We start from the raw sequence: 22,791 nt of genomic DNA on the forward strand, positions 1-22,791 counted from the left end.
GTGGCCACAGGGACAGCGGGGGGCACCTGCCGTGGTCCGGAGGGGTGCTGGAGGGAGATGCTTTGGATTTAGTATTTACCACAAGGGACCTGATAGTCCACGTAAGCGACCGGACCCAGGGACGCGTTCCGTCCCAGTTTGCTGAGTGTCGGCCCCAAACAGCTAAGAGTTCCAGGTACAGGCAGAAGCCTCCTGGACTCCCCATCTAGGCCCCGAGCACAGCGGCCACGTTAGATCCTCGCGTGGCCCCGTATCTAGCAGCAGCCTGGCACGCAGTAGGTACTTAATAAATGTGTTAGTCAACGGCTTTTTTTTTTTCTGCTTTTCTTCTAAATATAAAACACATAGATGACAACAGCTCCTCTACTATTAAAGCCCTTCAGGGAAAAACTCCTCAGACCTCATGGAGACAGAGGGCCTAGCCTGAGCCCTCACTGACCTGTTAGAAAACATCACACCCAGAAGCGTGTTCAGATTTCGAGGGTCTGTGATGCTGTCGTCAGTGTCTAAGGCGACACGAGATGCCAGCTTTTAATCTTTCTGACCCGTAAACTCGGATCAGATCACTGCCATTTACATCTGAGCATCTCCCGAGGCATCTACTCCCGAGGCATCTACTGGGCCAGGCGAGGGGGCCCGGCAGGAGACGGCCCGTGGCCACGCCACCAGGCTGCATCACAGGCTCCAAAGGGCTGGGAACCGGGGTCTGGGACACGGTGGTGGGGGGGGGGGTGGCTGTCCCCATTGTGGACGCCGATTTTGCTGAGGGTGTGGCTTTGCTGTGCCCTCAAAAATGTCAGCCGACAACATTTTATCATGTCGGCCGTACGTGCAAGGACCCCTCGTCTGCAGATACTAAGATAGTAACTCCGTGCACACGTTTGCTCTTCACGGATCAGCGTTCAGTGAGGGTCCGTTCGTGTCAGGCACTTTGGTCACAAACGCACCTCCGATCCCTCTCCTCTCTGCTCCGTGCAGGGCGGGTTCATACGTGAATCAAAGCGCAACCCTGGCCTGGAACGTGCTAGAACACAGGAGGCTGACGCACCTGTTAAGTGACGCAAGAAAAGGAGCCCCGCCAGGCGGGTTTGTTTGATCACGTCCTCTGCGACCTCTCCTTCTGTAGGTCACTGCTAACACACTCAACCCCTGACGTAACTTTGTCTCCTACTCGGTGCAAATTGCTTTGCAGAACTGGTCTCTTTGTGTCGCTGCTTTCTGGCGGTGATTCCCGGCCAGAGTCGGCCCTCGGCGACGCCTGTTGACCCGAGTGTCAGGCGGGAAGGCTGCCGTGGCACCGACCAGCGCTCACGCCCTGCCCACGACGTGGCAGGCGCTACGCTAACCGCCCTCGGGGCTTGGCGATTCCAAGGAAGACAGTACGACCCCGATTACAGACGAGGAAGAGGTTCGCAGCAGCTAAGAAACGAGTCTCAAGTTGCACGGTGACAGCCAACAGAGCAAGTGCCGGTCGGGGCACAGCCACCCCCAACCCGGGACTGTGCCGCTGGAGCACAAAGGAAGGAGCCGACCCCGTTTTCGGGCTAGGGACGGCTTCCCAGGGGTGGCGTGTTCGCCGGCCGGGCGCCGGGGGTGGGGACAGCGGGAAAAGGAGGCGACGGCAAGCGGGGGCAGCCCAGCCCACCCGTCACTGAGGGCCGCCCTCCCTTGGCCGGGGCCCCCAGGCGGCTACGTACAGGTCAGCACTGCCGGAGAGCGGTTCTTGTGTGCGTTCTCCGCCCTCTGGGCCACGAGCGAGCTGTTGGGCTCCGCCTGGTAGGCACACAGCGCCTCCCACTCCTTCTCCAGGCGGTTCTTGTTCTTCAGGTGGTCCTCCATGTAGGCCTGGAGCGGAAAACACAGAGTCAGGGAGGCGTCGTGACACCCAGGGGGCCAATGGACAGTGCAGCCCACGCGTCCCCTGCGGGCACGCGTGAAGAAGCCGGTTCCTACCGGCTCTAGTAAGAACACGTGTTCTGCTGGTCGGTTCCCGGGGGCTCAAAATGTGCTCGCTCCGGGCGCGGAGCCTGGGCATCAGGGACACTTGGATCATGACGGGGGGCCCTGTCCGCTATTATGAACTGACCGGGGAGAAAGAAGTGCACACGGAGGGCCAGACCTGGTCACCTGACCAAAAGCTGGTGTAGATAACGTGTCTGGACAGAAGCCATTTTCCTTGAACTGGCCCACTTTTCTGGATCCAGTGGGCGTGATGCAGAAGATACTGGCTGCTCTGATGCGTGAAACGTCACAGAGCTTGTGGCGGTAAAAACACAGAAAACGACACAGAGCCTGTAGCGGGAAAAACACAGACCCGAAGCGATGGAAGCAGACACCTTGACCTTCGGCTGCTTGGCTCTAAGTTTTCCGGGCACCTGCTTGTCGTCAGCGATCGCTAGACGTGGACGAGGAAATGCCTCCGGAACATTCCCTCCCACAAAGACAACCACAGGGGCCGGCATCTCACCAATCTAGGTAGTGGTGAAACGACCGTGATTTTGAGGAAAAACATTGCAAATGACCGAACCCCAGCTGCTTTGTCGTGCCCGAAGGAAAGAGGGTCGCACCTGTAACATCTTGTTTGTGCTCTTCAGTGTGTTGTGTGTGGACACACGTGTTCAGCTAGTCCCACCAACAAAATAAAACCCGAGCACGCAGGTCCGGGTCTCTAGCGGTCAGGCACCCCGACGTCTCCCCAAGGATTGGCACCCCGCCAGCCCCCACCGTCCTGTCACCCCAAGTGAGCACCCAGCTCAGGCCCCCACAAGGACCGGGACAGGCCTGCTCCATGTCTCCTCCCCGGCCAGCTGCTCGGGGCTCAAGGGGCCCGGGGAGAAGGAAGGGAACTCAAGCCAGTCCTGCTGCGTCCTCCTTCCTCTTATCGCAGTTTGGACGAGCGTGGACTCGAGTCGTTTTGTTATTCACTCAACAGGCACCTACTGTGTCCATGTTGGTCTACAAACCACGGAAAGCCGGTGCCTCGGTGGGCGCTGTGGGAGGGAAGGCATCGCCTTCAGGGTCTGCCTGGCCCGGGGAGGGGGGCCAGTGATGGGCTGTGACCAGCTGGGACCTGGGTTATGACTGTCACATATCTTTCGTGGCCCCTGCTGAGGCCACTGAGGGAACCAGCTGACAGCCTTCTGTGCAGATGACAGAGAACCACACGAACCACACAGTGGGTGCTTTTTCCGTGACACGCCCTGGACCCTCCTTGCCAGGGCCCGACTCTGGGACCCCCACCCGGTCCCTCCAGTTTCCTCACATGGGGAGGACGCGAATTTAAGTGGCCCAATCCAGAAAACGTCAACTGCAAACTGCTTTTTTTGGAGACAATCATTATGGAATATCGGATGCATATTTTTGTGCCAAAGTTGTCCTAATAAGGACGTTTCAGCATGATACAATATTTAAGTTTTGTGAAATAGTCCTCTAGCTAAAATATGGTGTGGTGGGGGGAGGAGTAGTTCTGGCTCACGTGTGTGGTTTCAGTGCTTCCGAACTTTCCTCAAGATCAGATATCGTCTGCGAAACAGGCACGGGATGTTATCTCCGACCCTGCACCTGCAGCTGTTTATGGGTTTACAGTCACCTCAACTGTGGGGCGTGAAGGCTGCAAGGTCAATTCAATTTCTAAACTTATGGCAAGAAATACACACCGGACTCCAGGAGGGAAGCTTGGTGGTAAGACGGAGGAGGGAGCAAAGACATGGTTTTTCTGAGGACAAAGTCTTCTAAAGTGATAACTTGATTCTATGAAAGTTGAGATAACTTTCCAGCCTCTCGGCCTGTGTTGCTTCCATAGACACTCCTGTGTCTGCCCGGTTCGGGGCGTTTCAAGTTGATCCGTTCTGTTAATGTTTTTATGCAACATCACTTATATTAAACTGATGTAATTTCCCCTTTCACGGTTTAGGAGACTTTCCTGTCTCATGTTTGGGGACAAGATGCTATTCACCTGTGACAGGAGAGGATATTTCCATGTTGTCTGTAAAATAATGTGTTTTAAACAACGGCAAAAACAAACTGCCTGTGGGGTCCTGTCTCTCAAGGGTGTGGGACGTATGAACTAGAACAGGTACAGTAACCCTCCTCAGACACAGTTGCTTTTGGGAATAACTGGGTAAATTAACGTGTAATTGAAACACTGCTCATGTTCTTTCCCCCAGAGTGAGTGTGTAGCTGGAGTTGTTTTAAAAACTGACATTCTAATACTTTTGTTTTATCTGTGTGTGTGTCTGTACATTTTTATTACACACGTAGCATTCATAGAAAAGAAAGATAATGAAGGTCAGCAGAATGAAAACAAATGCCACTAATAACTCCACCACCCAGAGCTAACCATAAGGCTTCGATAAGCCCCACCCTTGTTGGCATGTGCTTCGGCCGCTTTTTTTCCCCCTTGCTTATCACCATCGCTTCAGCTTTGGAAAACATTTTTATTACAGGACTTTCTTACCTGAATTGAAAAGAAGCAGAGATGAAGCTTTCCTCTTATATTCAAGGAAGCCGAGGCCTAGATTTGTGAAACCATGAGCCCGAAGTCCCCAGCAGTCAGGGGCAGCACCTAAGCTTGGGTCTGCCATCTGGGATGCTGCTGTTTTGTCTTGGCTCACTGCTGCATCCTTCTCCCCGCACCCTGACCTTCACAACCACAGAACTTCTGGTCCCAGATACCATCCGTTTCAGAAATCACTAATGGAGCCTAGACTAGCACTGCCCTTTGTCTAAACTTCATTTTACTAACCTGCGCCTTTCTATCTCAATAAGACTATTTCCCAGTGTTTTGATGTTCCACCCCATATCGCCATCACTCTCTATGCTTTGTTCACGCGGAATCTTCTGTAATGAATCTATCCAGACTTTAAGGTCAGTGCAAATGCTCCTGTCTCCTTTGTGAGTCTGAGATGTGCCTACTGCCAGCCTCTCTGATCCTCCTTTCCTACGATTCCACCCTCTTCGTCAGACACTTACTATTTTAAAAAACTACGTCCTGTGACATTAATCACATTCTGCTTTGTGCTACAGCCTGGTTGGGGGGGGGGGTGTCAGGATCTTCTTCCTCTCATGAGATCAATATTTTTGAAAATGGGGCCCATGTCTCATTCACTTGGCATGTGCTTTGGGCACACAGTCAATATTTGCTGGATGATTGCTCATAACCTGGAAATTTCTAGAAGTAATTTGTGTTACAAATAAACATTTTACGTCAATGACAGCATCCAAAAAAAAAAAATGCATTAGAGTCTTCTGGAAGTTGGGAGAATTGCTCTTAAAGGTAACATAAGGGCTTTGGAATGGTTCATTATATGTTTCCTCACCGCCTTCTTCCTTTCTGGGTTACCCAAGCAGCATGTCTATGATCCATACCCAGTAGGCGTGGTGGCCACTGCAATGTAATGGCAGCCTCAGGAGCCTGGAGACACAGCAACGGTTGAGAAAGCTCTTCTCCCTGAGCCCCTCCTCTTCCTTCTGAGTCCAGACCCTGTGTCATCTCCCCGAGTCCTTCTTTGTCATTGTGTGAGAACTCCTGTGCTCGGGATACAACAGCGCCATCACCGGTGTGATGGGGGTGTTTCTAGAACCTGCCGTCCCAGCTGCGAGCAGCTGCTGGTCAGGGCCCCGTCTCACGCACATCACTTTACACGGCCCCCGTTCCTGGCCCTTGTGAGTACCTCCGAATCGAAGCTTTGAGAAGGAAGCCCTGGGATACACAGAGTACTCGTTAATGGTACCAGACGGGAGCCAGGCACGTGCAGGTGGGGTCCCCCACGACGGGCAGTCTGAAGAGCCGGTGCTCGGTGTTAGTTGGTTCAATTTGAAGAGCTTAGGTACATGAATTTTGATGGCTCCTGTGGTTCGTCGGGAATGTTTGGAAGCAGGTCTTTGATCTTTCCGAGCTGCTCACTGCACCCTTTGTATTTGTGGGTGACGGAGGGAGAGGTTCCGAAAGGGTTCTTGGCCGGAAGAACTCGGCATCGCACTTCCACATTCTTGCCCTCCATCGGGATTTTATTCCGGCTGATTTTAGGTGAGACCCGAGTGGGGAGCTGTCGGAACCTTCTTGAATTCTGATACTTTCCTGGGATCCAGGCTTAATGTGCTCGCAGAAAGGATAATTCCCAGATCCCACCGCTTGTGGGAAAAGGCCCGCAGGTTCCAGAACGTGGTTTCCCGAGTTACAACCGGCACACGCTGGCTGACACCGGCCTCGGGCCGCACGGTGCCAGGTGACGGTGCTCCAGCATTTCCTTTGAGTTCTTTGCGAGGTGAGAAGGACCCCAGCTTTCATAAGCCCTATTTTGTGAGACACTCACCCCATCAGAGGTTCTCCTGTTTAATCTTCCTCTTGCGAGCCCCGCTCCTCACTTTACACCTTCTTTTTTCTCGCTCACGCTATTAGACCACGGGTAGGAAGATTACAAACACCTTCTGGGTCACAAGGACCGTGTGCCGCCAGAGGACTTTTCAAACGGTTCCCTGTGTCAGACAAACTGGCCTCCACATTTAATGGGGTAACTTTACACGGAATCCCAAACCTCTGGGACAAAAATGTTACTGCTTGGAGACATGTCCACAGTTTGTCAAGATAGCTTAAATATTTTCTGCAGTGTTTTCTCATCGAATTGTCAACGCCGTGAGCTCGGGAAAGTGATTTCTAGAAATATAGATCATCTGGGATGCTCTGCAACACAATGGGGTTTTGCTAATAACCACAAGAGCACTTCGTGTCTTCAGGAGATGATTTTGGCTACCATCCACAAAGCCTTTAGGAAAGCCTGGAGGAGCTTTTGCTGAACTGGGAGGCAGTAAGATGGAAGAGGCACCGGACTTGATCTTGAAAGACTTCTTAACAGTGTAATAAACAACAAGGATTGGTCCTCACGTAGCTGCTTCTTGGCTGTACTTCTGGGCAAACCACCCAATCTCACCCACCTTTAATTCACTACTACGTAAACTGGGAATCACAGTACGTATTTCTGAAGGTGGTTCTGAGGGTTGACTGGGTCAGTACGTGACATACACTTTGTGAATTAAAAAGTGTGAACAGGCAGAAAGGATGGTGATCATGGTGGGCATCAGCTTTTCACTAGAAAAAGGGAATCTCTTGCGGGGCGCCTGGGTGGCTCAGTTGGTTGAATGTCTGGCTTCGGCTCAGGTCATGATCTCAAGTTCGTGGCTTTGAGCCCCGCGTCGGGCTCTGTGCTGACAGCTCGGAGCCTGGAACCTGCTTGGGATTCTGTGTCTCCCTCTCTCTGCCCCTCCCCTGCTCCCACTGTATCCCTCTCTTTCTCAAAAACAAATAAACATTACAAAAAATTAGAGAAAGAGGGAATCTCTTTAATTCCCTTCCAGATTCCGTGGCTGTACCGCAGTTCTGGGGACACTGCCATTACCTGATCAGCCATGACACAGTACATCTCCACCAATACCAGCCACTGACCGCAGCTTGGATGCAGAATTCAAGGGGCGATCGCGGCGGCACCTTTACTGGGGACACACCATTGCTGCAAGCGAGTGTAGCGACACCGTCACAAATACCACCAGAGACACGACTAAGAGGAAGCACCGTCAAACACGCGGTTCGTGGTTTCCAAGTTGTGTCCTTTCACGGGGGTTGGTGGTCTTCCGAAAGCACTCGGCTTCTGCGTCGTGTGGATAGAACCGACACGTGCTCAGGCTGCCATGAAATCAGGGATGGTCCCAGCACCCAGCCCCTTCCTCTCTACTGGCTGCCTTCCGTTGACGCCTGCGTAGGGAGCGAGAAGTTTGATGGCCAGTCTTGAGAAGAGGAGTCACTGGAAAAGGCCAGCGCAGAGAAGGTGAGACATCCGGCGGCTACTTAGGAAGATGTTTTCCGGCGCGGGGAGAGGAAGGTCACAGCCTGCGGTGCTGCTGGCTCAGCGCCCTCGGCCCGAGCCATGACCGGAGAGGTTTCAGGGCTTTGGTTTAGTGGCAACATCAAGGGCAGTTTCCAGGATCACCAGGGAGATGGTCCCACTTCTTACAACTACTGTTTCACCACATTCAACAGGCCAACGTCCACCCTTCCATGCCGGCAGGAAGTGTTGCCGCCTGCCTCCCGACGCCGGGACGATGGAGCGTGCAGACTCGTCCAGGGCCGTGTGGACCCGGGCCGCAGAGCTGGGGTCCCCGCGGTTGGCTCGTCCGGTGCCTCCTGGGTCCCAGCTGCCGCAGGCGCCCCGCCAAATCCACGTGGAGGGGCCGGCTGGAGCCCGGGGGGACCGCGAGTTTAGCTCGGTGAAGCGTCCGAGACACCGCGTGTTCCTTCGCGCTCTTACCGCCAGCGATGAAGGGCGGGAGGCTGGGCGGTGCGGGCGGCTGCATTAGTATCAAAGCGAGCAGTGGAGACGAACCCCCAGCGCCAAATGCTAACACTCAGACGGATCGGGACCACGTACCAGTCAGCGAGACACTCAGCATGATGCCCCCTCAGTCACCGTCTACGGGCGCCGTTAACGTCGCGGCGTCCTCATGGGTGTCTGGAGACCTCCACCGCTTTGCGGTATGATATGAACCAAGTAGAAAGCATCCCGGTGAAACTTCGTTTTACCCCAGGAGCAAACGTCCTCCCGCTGCGGCTGAGGCGTATGAAGGAAGGCTGGGGTTTGGAAAGGCCCAGTTTCTGCGCACGAAGCTCTGTTTCCACTCCTTTCTTTACCCTGGCGCCTCTCGCCACGTTACTTGACCGACGTGACCATCAAGCCTTCTGCGAGAGCGCACGCCCGCTGCCCGTGCCCGTGACGGGCCTGCGGCTGGTGTCGTGAGGTCGGCCGGGAGAGGACAGCCTTTAAGAGCAAGGAGAAAGCTGTTTCTGCTGCCTTTTGGGGAAACGGGGACCGTTTCTCTCTTTGAAAATAAACACCGTGACTTGTCCTCATTAACGCAGTGGAGGGAATGTTTCTGTTGAATGCTTGAATTCCAAGCACAAAGTACAAAAAATGAAGGCAGAGGCTCGATGGGGTCAGGGGTGCCGCTCAGCTCACGTGGCCACGGCCACGGCCACGGCTTCATCAGGAGGGGCTGTGCACCCGTCTCTGCAGAGCGCCACGCCCGACACGCTTGCACGTAATTTACCGTGCAGCGGGCATGTTAAGATATTCGAAGTTCAAAATCAGAAATCCGGAATAGTTACAGCTCCCAGGACAGATCTGGCTAAACGATCCGAGGACAGTTTTGTCATTTCTCAGCATAGACAAGAGGTGCTGGGAGCCGGACTCCTGAGCCCCATGGCTGTATCCCCACTGCCAGCAGACGCACACAACAGGAGCACACGGTGCGGCCCCGCACTGGGGCAGCCCCCCCCACCCCGGCCCACGCAACCGCTCTGGGACGGCTGGTCTCACGGCAGGCTAACGCTCGTGCCGTGCCCCTCTAAATGCACAGCGGAGGCACGCACGTTGTCCTTAAAAACAGCCCCGCCTGCAGACCCAGGAAGGGCTCGAAGCCTGTGCTGTCAGTGTGCAGCTTCCTGGGGAAAAGCAAACACGGTTTGGGGCGTGTGCACGAAAAGCCTGAACAAGCCTGCACGAGGAATGAACGAAGGACCACGCGGTTCCCCTCCTTTTTATACAGTTAAAAAATCACCTCCACGGAAATCCGTTTGAGGAGGGAACATTCCATGCGTCGCTCGCCTGGGCAGCCCGGCCTGCAGGGGCCTCGCGTGGGCAGCAGAAGCGGTTTCCCCACAAGTGTGAGCCAGCGTCGTTGCCCCCAAAGTCTTCCCCCGAAAGCTCTGAGGACCAGCCCAGGGGCCCCTGGAAACTTCTCAGGGCTGTCTGCACGTGACCCAGAAATGCCCTGCGCCCCGCGACCCGGCAGCCTGCGGTGGTAGAAATGTGCTTGTTAACGTGGTGGAGAAACCCTCAAATACTGCCAAGTGCAGCCTTCATCAGAGGAAGCCCCAGCTTACGCTCCGTTCAGGCACAGAGGGGAGTCAACACGGTGACAGAATGCAGCCCGGAAGGGACAGAAAAGCACGCGTGCTGGTTCTGAGGCTGTGACACAGAATTCCCTGTGTCATTTAAAACCCTTTTCGTAATCGAAAAATAAAACACAAAAATGCAAGAACTAGAAAGACAAACAAAAGCTCTAAAGAAAACATCATGTTTTTCCAAGAACTTCCGGGAAGCCCCCTCCGCCCCGACCGACGTGCTTCTGGAGGGGCAGAGGGACAGCAAGGCGCAGGGACCGGCTAGGGGACACAAACACCAGTTAAGCCTTGATGACGTAGCACTTAACCAATGGGGGGCTTCACTATAATTTTACCATGGTTTTGGTCTTGGTATTCTGCATCTGGCACAAAGTCCAGAATCGCAAGAAACCATTTGGACGAAAGAGAGGTCTTGAACAGGGATGGAAGCCTGCAGGGCGTTTCCCAGAATCGGGAAATAATTAACCCGGCCGCAGGGTCATCTTTAGCGGGTGCTGGACAGAGACGGGGGCACGCTGAGACACCTGTGCGGGTGCTGGAGACACAGGCTCGTCAAATAAGTCTGTGGCTTCCACTAACCTTTACCTGACAGATTTGCAGAAGAAGAAAGCCGCAATTTTATGAAGACTTACGACGAAAACTTGGATGGAAAGTGTTGATAATGAACACATTCTGTCCCGGAAAGGTTCTAATTCATCACCTTGGAGAAGTAAGCAGTCCTATCCTCCTTACCTCTGACTAAACGGGAGGAGGGGAGGCGGTTTGTTTTCTGCGGGGCGTCGTCTAGCCCGACCTGGTGCTCGGGTGTGCGCGTGGGGCCACAGACGCGGTCTCTGCGGGGGGACAAAGACGGGAGCCGCGTGCGGCGGCTCTGTGTTTCAGGCGGTCATTCTTCAGGCAGCTCGGCGAGCTTAAGTAAACGGTTTTATGAATCTTATCACCTTATTTAACATCTTAAAAATTAAGGTTATGTGAGCACAGGTTAAGGTACAAAGATGAAAACTTACAAGCGATGGAAAATAATTGAGAGAATTACAGCATCTTTTCTATACGTGTACAGCCATTAGTGTTTAAATTTAGGGCAGAGAAGTCATGAGTGAAAGCTGGATTTCTCCTCTTAATCGTAGGGGAGGGAGGCCACACCTGCACGCCTACTTCAGAGCCCTGCCCCTGTGTTGGCCGTGCAGCTATGTATTCACTCAACACTGACATTGTTACAAGCACATCAGACCAGCCGGGGCATTTGTGTGTTCTGACCCAGCAAAGAGTCTGTCCTCATGGGGCTGGTTTCTTCTGCCGGAGAACGGGCCACATCCAAATCAACAAAAGTGACATGAAAAGTGCCGTGAGGCGGGAGGCAGGGGTCCAGACCCCCCGGAAGGGAGGCCCCTCTGAAAAACTGGTTCCCAAGTGCATCCTGCAAGCTGGGAAGGGCTCATCATACAAAAACCGAGGGGTAATACAGGGAGACAGAACAGCCAGGGTGAGGGCTCAGGGTGGGAAGGGGTCCGGCATGGTCCAGGGACAGAGAGAAGCCCGGGGCGGCCAGAGCAAAGGGAGTGAGGTGGGATGGTGCCCGGGGCTGGATCCCGAGGGCGCCAGGTGGCCGTGGGCGAGCCTGAGGTCTGCGGTAAGAGCCGTGGGAAGCCACCGGCGCGTTTTAGGCAAAGGAGGCGTGTGATGGCAAAGATGGATTTAAAACGTCGCTGTCACTACAGGCGGGGACTTAAGTGCACAAGATGGGCCGTCTGCACTGGAGATCACAGGGGCTGACGTTCGGGGACAACGGCGGCGGCAGAGGGCACAGAGAAACGGGCAGACGCGTCCTGTGTTCTGGAGGCGGAGCTGCCGAGATTCACTAACAGAGCAAATGAGAGGATTTTAGTCTGCTCATCTGATCATCCAACCTGTTCATCCTCATACTCCTACATTTCTGCAACCCTTCACTTTGTAAAATATTCTGGAATTCGTTCAGCCCTTTGTCATACGACCACAGCGGAGAAAGGTCCCGCTGTGTTGGTCTGAGAGACGAGGTCATAGCCTTCCTTTACCCAAAGTCAAAAGTCTAGGTAAAATCCAAAAAAGTCCATCAACATTCCTGATATTTCCAACAACCTTCGTGCTCTGGCTGCGTGGACAAAATGTTCAGATATTTGATAGCACTGCTTGGTTTTCGTCTTTGCAGCACAAAATCTCACTGAAGTCTGCCCAAAGCACCGCGGAAAATTAACGGCCAATCGCTTCACCCAAAATTTAAAACGTAAAATCAACCGAACAACTAAATTAACCTGGAACCCTTCGATATACGTATATGCAAATGAGGCCATTCTAAAACGCAGACAAAGGTATTCGAGTGTGTGCGCACCCACAAACACGAGCGCAGCTATGTTAGGAGCCCGTGACCGCCAGCCGTCACCCTAGTGAGCAAATTATGCCCTGGTAGGTTGGAAATACCGTGCTGCCTCCTTCAGACCACCCGGGCTCCAGCTATTAAATTGCTGCTACAATCATGAGCTGGTTCCCAGATGCCACAAAAAATTCCACGAGACATTCACAATCTGGAGCGGAGCGATAGGACCGGTGCATTAAAATACATTTTTTATATTTTAAAGAATGAAAGCAAGAAGACATCAGGTTTGAGCAAACAAGAATTTTTAAGAGAACACATCTGTACCGCACGGGGCGGAGGGGGGCAGCTCAGAACTTCCAAAGAAACACAACAGAGCCTGAGTCCCGCCTGTCCACCAGCCAGCGCAGGGCTCTAGAATGACCTTCAGCCCAGAACATATGTCGGATTTGCCGCAGGCCCTAGGAGGGACCGTCCCTCCCACACCAACCTTCCAGAGCTTCTAGAAGCCCGAACGTTGGCTTTCTCCTGTTCATAGCGACATGAGTTCTAACCAGATGGCGCTATAAACTTAGTGTTTTAGTCCCGCCATCAAGTCAGCGGGAAAAATCAGGACAACGAAATAAATGTAAGATACATTTTCGGAACTCCCAATAGGCCAATTATTTTACCCCTTACGGTCTCTCCACTGTCTGGCGTGGAGGCTGGCACAGCCTTGGTGGTCAATAAATATTTGTCGTATGAATCCCGTCTTGAGAATGTGCGACAGCTCCACGGTCTCTGGCTCAGAGCCCCGCGCGGGGCGGGGGCAGGGGGGGACCTGCGAATTTACGGTGTTGCAGCCACGCCGCGTCTCCAACGAGATCTTTTGGGACAAACGGGCACCAGCGCTTCATTTAACGGTTTTCTCTAACAATATTTACTGTTCGTGATCTTAAATCAAAGGAGCACCCAGAAGTGGGGGAAGGCAAAGCTCTACACTACTAAACAAATTTCCATTTCTTTTAGAATATGCTCCTAGACTTCAATTTTTCCAGCATTGGCTCTTTTCTCTGGCTGGCTGTCGGACTCCCTCACCTCTGCCGGGATATTTGGGAATATTGCATAATCCATTCCTGGAATGCATGAGCACCTCTGGATCCTATAAAATATTCATTCACTTTCAAAAATATTTGCACCCTGCTGTCAACGGGGACAAATTCATACGGAGTAGCAGAAAATGGCGATTTTAATGGCAAATGCTTTCCTCAGACCTCTCCTTCCACTAAAACATTTTCTTCAAAATTATTTTCATACGGAAGATTAACAATTTCAACATTAGCTGCTAATCCCCTTTCATTTAAAACTCTGCTGATAAAATCCTTTGCTTGTCATTCAAAGAGTAAGTAATAATTATAGATTTGAGGGTTCCATCTCTGGCTTCATTAATGGTGAATTGCATGGAAGTCTGAGGCGTAAGTCTGCTTTGATACATCTCAAAATGCAATTTCCACAGCTTCCCTGGGCTATGTACAATTAATTACACAGTTAATAAGGGAACTATGTTAATGAAAGGCACATTATTCATCCAGACCACCTGCCTTTACCAAATATCTTTTGTGTGGTTCCCTTCTTTCTGCAATTTTGGTCTACAGACGGTAACAGCAACAACCCCCTCCCCCAGCCCCACAACTGACGATGCGGCGACTTAAAACATCGGCCTGCTGGTCTGCAGCTCCTTCAATTAACACAAATCTGAAGAAAAACGTAATTCCATTTTAACCCATTTCTACTAATTTCTGCCTTCTAAACGTTTAAATAAAATGTCTGCCCGTGGTATTTGAAACTCTTGAAAGAGCTGTCTTCTAAGCAAGCGCTTATTCCTAAGGTGTCTGACTTTCATCAACGGGACATCGCCTTTCCGAAAGATGGGAAGTCAGGAGGACGCGCACGGGAACGAGAGCCCCCGACGGGCCCCCTCGCTCTCGCCTCACCGGCCTGAAGCCTCCGTGTTTGGCAATAAGTAAATCATTCCATCTGTAAAATCAAAGTTTGACTACAGTTTAGCGCAGGACACCGGCGTTAACTTCTACAAAGCAAGTTAATGTCCCTGAGCCTTTGATGTGGAATAGAAATCCGAATAGTGTAACTGGAAAAGGAAGCTGTCTGATAAAGCTACATCTCTATTTCTCATAAATTACCCGAACAAGAGGAGAGAATGTGTTTGCAAATAGTTTTACAAGTTTCTACCCGTATAAATTAATACACGGTCTTTATTAAATGAGAAGATAAGAATTTGATTTCAGCCGCAACCGTGTCCCTTTGACAGACGAAAAATACTTTAAGCCGTAAGTTATTTAGGAATCCCATTAATGCACAAAATTCGGCTGGAAAGCAACCTTGGATTCCAAAGCGCTGATGGGAAAGTCAGGGCTACGAGAGGGAAAACGAGTCATGGAAATGCAGGCCTAAGAAAACCAAACCCTGAAAAGGCCTCCTGTTCACAAGTTCTAGCAGGAACACAGGCTGTCTCAAATCAGCAACATCCACCGTCCCCTCTGGCACTGTGGGGAGCTTATGGGTGACACCCGGCGGACGTGGTGTCGTGGAGAAATCAGGGTGGCTCGTGGGTTGTGTCTCCACCGGTGTTCCGTGACTCAGGCTGGCTCCTCAAAGTGCTTCCAAAGCGGTTTCTGAAGAGCTGTTTTTCCCTGCCGTGTGCCAGCAGATGCACGTGTCTGGGTGGCCGTCCCCCACCTCCCCAAATGGATGATCAATCCAAATGGCCAATTCCAAGTCCTGGTCACCGGAGCAGACTCTCTCCTCCAAGACCCAACACCGCTACCCTCCCCCACCTGACATGAGAGTGCCCGAGGGGGCCGTTTTCGTTTTTGCGGGGAGTGGACAAGAGCGGCTGCAAAGGGGAGGCCCCAGGAGAGGAGAAGGAGAGACCCTGTCTCCCAGCAGCCCAGACAGCCCCGCCCCGGAGCAGTGGGCCTCCCCTAAGTAGCACTCTGTTCTCCTTAGGACTTGACGACTTTCTGGTGGGGTGCTGAGGGAGAATGAAGAATTCCAGTGAGTCAGTGGAGGGCACCCCAGAGAGCCTCACAGACGGAACGTTCTCTCCGTATCCAGATGGGAGGTGCTGGGTTCTCAGCATTTACGAGAAAACACCTGCAGAAATTCTGAAGTGCTCACGGACACCAGAACCGTTTGGTTTTTAATTTCCTAAAGCAGCAGGCTACCTGCTGTGAGCAATAAACGGGGAGGGGGAGGCAGAAAACACAACACTTGTCTTCCCTTCGCTCGTGGGGGGATGAGGCCTGAGTCCCCGGCGCTCCCCCACCCTGTGGACGTGGACGGAAGCGGGGGCTCGGGCCTCAGCCTCCGTGACCAGCACTTGGCTGGCAAGCATTCTTTTCTCGGTGCCTCTGAAAGGAGGAGCTCCAAGTAGAAAAGAGAAGTGAGCCGATCTCCCAGAAATTATCTTCCCCTTTTAGCGTGAAAAGCTAGAGATAAGACTACCAACCGTACTTTTCATCTCTTTCCAGCTCAACTGCCAGTCGTGTGGGGACTGCCTGCCTTATACGCCCCCAGGTTCTCGGGGTTTGACGGGGGAAGGGAGTGTGCTGTCGGCTGTCACCCGCCTGCTCTCTGTCCCCGCGCGGCACAGCCACGGGGCCCGGAGCCACCCCTGCCACCAGCTGCCTTCATCGCCGCCGCCACACGCGTGCCACCTGGGAGTCCTCCGCGGCCACCAGCCGTCAGCAAGCAGGGTCCACTGGGCTGTCCGCCCCACCCGCCGGCCGGGGCTCCTTGCAGCGCACACCCACAGACGGGCGTGCAAGCGTTTCTGGAGCGAGGTCGCCCCTTAGCCAGCAGACAGGAAAGTGGGGGAACCTGCCTGCGTGAGGTCACTGCCTGGGTTCTTTTGACACCAGGTTGCCACCTTTAGATGTCTTTCCTTATTACCAGGACATAAAGCTGGTTCTCAGGTGCGATTGTCGAGGTGACGTGAAGTCAAATGGCAGTGCACCATTCGCTCTGTGTGCCCTTTGTTTAACCCGCATTAAGTCTTCTGGCCCCAGAGACATGAAGGGTGAGTTGACCCGAAGAGCCTCCCCTACAAGACGTGCAGAAATGTTGGATAGACGGCAGAGTCAGCCTTTCACAAGGTTAAGGGAAACCCTCGGACATCCAGAATGAAGAGCAGGTCAAGTGGGAAGCTCATGACCTTGAGGGAGAGCAGGGCAGACGATTTCCTGGACCTAAAACCCAGGGTCTTGGGTTTTTCTGTCTGTTTGGGGTCTTGGGGAAACCCTGCCAGGCAGGAGGGAAGGAGGTGGATGTGGGAGCCCCCCCGCCCCCAGGAACCCCAGAAGACCCCATTCCCAGGGGAAGGGCCTGCTCATGCCACAACGAAGCGTATCTGTTCCCACCCGGATTCAGAATGGGAAGGCGTTTGGACCACAGGCCTCATCTAGGACTGAGGCTGGAAGTTACAGTATGTGGGTGGTCTGAAAATCTCCAGGTAAGGAATTCATATAAAGATGGTCCTGGTTTAACGGTAGTCCAGAGTGTCTGGCCAAGTGACCTCAGAATCTCTCTCAGGTTAAACACCCCCAGTGCGGCTATACAAAATTATGAGAGATAGAAATTACAGAACTCACCAGACAAGAAACCCTCCTAAGCAAGTCAGCAAACACATCAAAGAGCCGGACCAGGTTCATAAGAACCTGGATGATAGAAGCATTAGATAGAAACAACCAAGGGGCAGCTGGGTGGCTCAGTCGGTTGAGTGTCCAGCTTCGGCTCGGGTCACGATCTTGCGGTCTGTGAGTTTGAGCCCCGCGTCGGGCTCTGTGCTGACAGCTCAGAGCCTGGAGCCTGCTTCGGATTCTGTGTCCCCTTCTCTTTCTGCCCCTCCCCTACTCATGCTCTCTCTCTGTCTCAGAAATAAACATTAAACAAAATTTACAAAAAAAAGAAACAATCAAATAATGCATTTGTAATGACTGAAGATATTGCAGTGAGGATCGACAGTGTAAGAACAGATTCAAAAAAGAATAAATAGAACAAGTACAAATGAAAAATATACTCCTTGTAATTATTAATGCAGTGGATGGGTCACATGTCGATTAGACACTGTGGAAGAGAAACACTGCAAATCGGATAACAGACCCGAGGAAGTTGCCTGGGGGGCAGGACGGAGGGACAACGAGAGGAAATGTGGAAGAGATGGGAGGCCACGGGACACCCTATGTGCTCCCACCAGAGGAGAGAACACAGATGGTCACGTATAAATTGTGAATGGCTGGTCATTTCTGAGAACGGATGTAAGATCGGGACTGTCCAATGTAGGCACACAGTAAAGCCAGAGCAAAATAAGAATAATAAAATAGGTCTGCACCCAGACAGGGCCCAGGGAGATCCCGGAACAACAAAGGTGTAGGGTTCAGGAAGAAAGTAGAGTGAACCCCAAAGGAGCGGCCACTGGGCCAGTCGCAAACAGCCTTCTCAACAGCTGTGGTGTCAAAGAAAACAGCATTTTTAAAGTAATGAGAAAAAATTAACTAGAATTTGACCGTTGGCTAATCTATTATGCAAGTGTGAGAGCTAATTAAAATCATTTTCAGGCAAACGCATCAGAGAACACTGGTCTTGACCCTGTCGGTCCCCGGCTCGCTGGCCCACATGTTCTCTCACCTTCCGGCGAGCGGACACAAGGAAGAGAAGAAGTGAATACACGGCCATCGCTTTTCCTGTTCAAGAAACGGTAGCGGTTGCATAAGGATCAAGCACAAACCCGCATGCGGCGTGTGGCCCGTGTGTGCGTGCTAGCCTCCTCTGTCACCCACTGTTGGCTCCAGTCCTGGGCACTGACTTGGGGACTCTGACAAGGGGTCCCCTTGCCCACTCTGTCTCCCGCCCACCCCAGAGCGCCGCTCCCTCCTTGACCAAGACGGCGCCCAGAACCCCTCGGGGCCAGCGCCCCTCCTCAGTCTCCCCCGCCGCCCCACACCTTCATGAAGGATGAAAAGACTTCTGGCGAAAGAGCACGATTTGGCATTTGGCCACGCCCAGTGTTTCCTAGATATTAACCCCTTTCCGCTTCAGATAGATGGTAAACTTCTCAGGGGCGAGACACGTACCATCTGCTTCACTTGGGCATTCGGACAATTTAATTCACGGCCTGGTGTATGTGAGAGCTGAGCTAGAGGCTGAGGATACACAGGTGGGCAAAAGTCAGTGAATGCTCGCCCACGTGTGACTTATTTGTGGAAACCGTGGGTTTCACGCAATTTCAAAAACTGCTTCTTATACATTGTTAATTTTGCACACTGCTTTGTACATAACAACCCCATTCCTCCATCCTGGGCCTGCAGGGCTCCTGCCGCCTTTCCACTCCCCTGGCCTGTGTGCACACCTTCCAGTCTACGGGCAACCGAAGGGGCCAGAAGGACACATATCTTCTTGTGGCTTTTCCTGTCAGGTTGATCTGGCGGAAGTCCGAGGAGGTCACTGCACACTCAGGAAATATTTCCCGTGAACGTATATATGAATAAACACGTTCCACACCCTATTTTGGGTATCAGTTTTAATTTCTTCGCCTCACAGACTTACTAATTATCAAATTTAGCATTTGATTATTTAATTCAACAAATGTAATTGGACACCTGACTTTACTCACGATGTTTTACCCAATTTACTCATGACAAGAAATTCTAACAAGCTGGGAAAACGTTCTAGCATCATCCTAGCATTTTAAACAGTAAAGCAGATTTTTAAAATAACAAGGCAAATCACACCCCCCCCCCATCAAAAGTACAATAAATAACTCACTCCCCACAATAAAGACCGAACAACAGAAGTGACACTCCCTGTCTTGTGTCAAAACCAAGCTACTGAGGGTGGCCAGTGTCCCAGCTGCCGAAGGAGCCTCTGGGCACCTCAGGAGCTGGCCATGGGGTGGGGGGCAAGCACTGTTTCAGCCATGCAGACATGGAGCCCTGTCCCCCCCACTCCAGCGGTGAGGGAACCTCGGGAGGAGACACAGGTGATCTCTCTGACACAGAGCACTTGGCCCTGGGGGCCCAGCACCCTGAACACCTGGCTGAGTCATGCCCCACCCTGTGAGACCCTTCCACAGAGTAGGTGGTCGTGACCTGTCCCTCCCACGCTAAGCACCTGTCTCCAGGGCCAGTTCTTGGGTAGAAACCGGTCAGGCCTGATGTAAGAACCGTCATGTGCTGTTTGTAAATGCGATGAACACTCCCTGGCCACCTCCCTTCCCAGGAGCCTCTTGGGGGACCTGCCTCCTCTCACAGTGACGGGGACGGGCAGGAGGGTGAGGCTCGGACAGGGGAACAGAGCCGTGCCTGGAAGCCGGTGGAGACGTGAACGGTTTGCGAGTCTCTCCCTCAGGTCCCGGGCCAGTGCTGGGGCCGGTGGGGGTGGGGGTGCGACAGTATTACCACTCGCTCAGTCCCCACGGTGCACGGAGGACGCGACGGGAGAGACGGGGGCCTGTCATTGCTTCAAGCTGCAGGACACGGGGTAGTTCAGGCACCAGCCCTTGTCATGGGCTCGCTGCGCCCCCCACATTCCTGTGCAGAAGCCCCAACCCCCTGACTCAGGACTCAGCCGTATTTGGAAATGAGGCCTTAATGCGGCGATTAAGGTAAAGCAAGGTCGGCGGGAGGGCCCCGATCTGGTGTGACTAGTGTCCTGATAAGAAGAGTGGGTGAGGACACAGACACACAGAGGGACGGCCGGGTGAGGACACGGGAGAAGACGACGTCCACGCGTGGGGAGGGAGGCCCCGGGGGGCAGCCAGCCCCGCCCACACCGTGATCTCCGACTCCCAGCCTCGGGGACCATGTGCCGGTACCAGTGTGTTGCTGACCCCAGGACAGGACCCTTGAGGCCCAAAGACCCCACAGCAGCCAGGCCCTCGTGCCCCCTTCAGGCTCCTCTTACTGACGTCACCACACAGGACGCCCCCTGGCCGGCTCACAGCACTGGCCCGCGATTCTTACGCACGGGAAACACCGTCCTGAGGCATTGAGCCTGCCCACTCGGTAGCTCAGTGTGACTTTTCAGACGGTTCTTTTCTGTTCTCACCGAAACGTATCCACATCGGGCGTTGTCAGTGTGCCTCTCTCTCGGAGGGCCTCATCGGCGCAGAGGAGGGACGAGGGTGACGCGGTGTCACCACGAGGTCGAGTCCGGTGAACTCTCGCTGGTGTCCGTGGTTCGTACCATGAAAACGTGCGGCACGTCTACGCGGCGGGCGGTGGCAGCCCTCGAGGGACACTTCTGGAAGGAAGGGCGCGTGGCTCCCAGACGTAGGAAAGGTCGCCGTATGTCACGCACAACAAGAGAAGTGTGAATCAGAGCCGCTTTTGAGTAGCCTTCCCATGCAGCGGTGGGAAAGACGAAGGCCGGCCAGTGCCCGAGGCCGGGGGCGTCCGGGGACACGGGCACCGTGTGCGTCATGGTTGGTGGGGACGGTCAATCGGTCAGACGTTTTGGCAGGAAGTCTGCCAACATCTCTCGAGATAAACGGGAGGCATCCTGGGGTGACCCAGGGTCTTGCAGAAATTGAGCCTACGATTCCTCTCACGCGGGCCGTGTGCTTGGAACATTCGCGTGCGAAAGCTGCCCGCTACCCTCAGCAGGATGAAACAGAGAAACTACTGGACATCGAGTCACAGAAAACTGTACGAGTGGTGGCTCTGGGGGAGGGGCCGGCCACCGTCACCGTGAGGACAGTGGCCACCGAGCCGCAGGCGCTGGCCCGGGGCTCCAAGAGCAGGGCCACGGGAGGAGGGCCGCCCAGGAGCCACAGAACCAGGTCGTTTTAGGAAGACCGGCGGGTGCCGGTTCTCCAGATGAAGGTGCCCGAGGCCCTGCTCCATCCCGCCGGCTCCCCATGCGCCCGTCCCGCAGCCTTCCCGGGTAGGCAGGGGACTCGCTGGCAGGGGACTCGTGACACCCTTGGCTGGTGGGAAACAGCGGGTCAGAGGGGAGTCCGGAGTGGATGCGGGCATACAGGGGGCGGTGCAGGTGGAGTGCTGGGTGCGGCGGGAGATGCGGGGGGCACCCACCTCCCCCCTCTCCCCTTGCGCACATGTCCCTTCTCCCCTGCGCACATCTCCCCCTCTCCCCTGCGCACACACGTCCCTTCTCCCCTGCACACACATCTCCCCTCTCCCCTGCACACCTCCCCCCTCTCCCCTGCGCACCTCCCCCCTCCCCCGTGCATACATCTCCCCTCTCCCCTGCGCAACCTCCTCCCCTCTCCCCTGCGCACACATCTCCCCTCTCCCCTGCCCACCTCCCCCCTCCCCTGTGCACACATCTCCCCTCTCCCCTGCGTACACGTGTCCCTTCTCCCCTGCACACACATCTCCCCTCTCCCCTGCACACCTCCCCCCTCTCCCCTGCGCACCTCCCCCCTCCCCCGTGCATACATCTCCCCTCTCCCCTGTGCACCTCCTCCCCTCTCCCCTGCGCACACATCTCCCCTCCTCCCCTGCCCACCTCCCCCCTCCCCTGTGCACACATCTCCCCTCTCCCCTGCGTACACGTGTCCCTTCTCCCCTGCACACACATCTCCCCTCTCCCCTGCACACCTCCCCCTCTCCCCTGCGCACCTCCCCCCTCCCCCGTGCATACATCTCCCCTCTCCCCTGCGCACCTCCTCCCCTCTCCCCTGCGCACACATCTCCCCTCTCCCCTGCCCACCTCCCCCCTCCCCTGTGCACACATCTCCCCTCTCCCCTGCGCACAACGTGTCCCTTCTCCCCTGCACACACATCTCCCCTCTCCCCTGCACACCTCCCCCCTCTCCCCTGCGCACCTCCCCCCTCCCCCATGCATACATCTCCCCTCTCCCCTGCGCACCTCCTCCCCTCTCCCCTGCGCACACATCTCCCCTCTCCCCTGCACACACATCTCCCCTCTCCCCCTGCACACACATCTACCTTCTCCCCTGCACACCTCCCCCCTCCCCTGTGTATACATCTCCCCTCTCCCCTGCACACATCTCCCCTCTCCCCTGTGCACACGTGTCCCCTCTCCCCTGTGCACACATCTCTCCTCTCCTCTGAGCACATGTCCCTTCTCCCCTGTGCACACATCTCCCCTCTCCCCTGCGCACACGTGTCCCCTCTCCCCTGTGCACACGTGTCCCTTCTCCCCTGCACACACATCTCCCCCCTCTCCTGTGTACACGTGTCCCTTCTCCCCTGTGCACACATCTCCCCTCTCTCCTGTGCACACATGTCCCTTCTCCCCTGTGCATACATCTCCCCTCTCCCCTGCGCACGTCTCCCCTCTCCCCTGCGCACACATCTCCCCTCTCCCCTGTGCACATCTCCCCTCTCCCCTGTGCACATCTCCCCTCTCCCCTGTGCACACATCTCTCCTCTCCCCTGAGCACATGTCCCTTCTCCCCTGTGCACACATCTCCCCTCTCCCCTGCGCACACGTGTCCCCTCTCCCCCGT

At 54.3% G+C, this 22,791-nt stretch overlaps 1 protein-coding gene across 4 annotated transcripts in view; it reads right to left on the reverse strand.

Annotated features, from left to right (window-relative positions):
* PTPRN2 (protein tyrosine phosphatase receptor type N2) overlaps window positions 1-22,791 on the reverse strand; it is an 814,681-nt gene that overhangs the window by 55,301 nt on the left and 736,589 nt on the right. For all 4 annotated transcript variants that reach the window (XM_053898672.1, XM_053898673.1, XM_053898671.1 and 1 more), the window contains one exon: window positions 1,698-1,845. In XM_053898672.1, the coding sequence (XP_053754647.1) occupies window positions 1,698-1,845 (148 nt within the window). The remainder of the gene's footprint in view (window positions 1-1,697; window positions 1,846-22,791) is intronic.

The sequence above is a fragment of the Panthera pardus genome, unplaced genomic scaffold, assembly GCF_024362965.1.
Source record: "Panthera pardus isolate Hobbes unplaced genomic scaffold, ASM2436296v1 HiC_scaffold_9, whole genome shotgun sequence".
NCBI classification, from domain to species: Eukaryota; Metazoa; Chordata; class Mammalia; order Carnivora; family Felidae; genus Panthera; species Panthera pardus.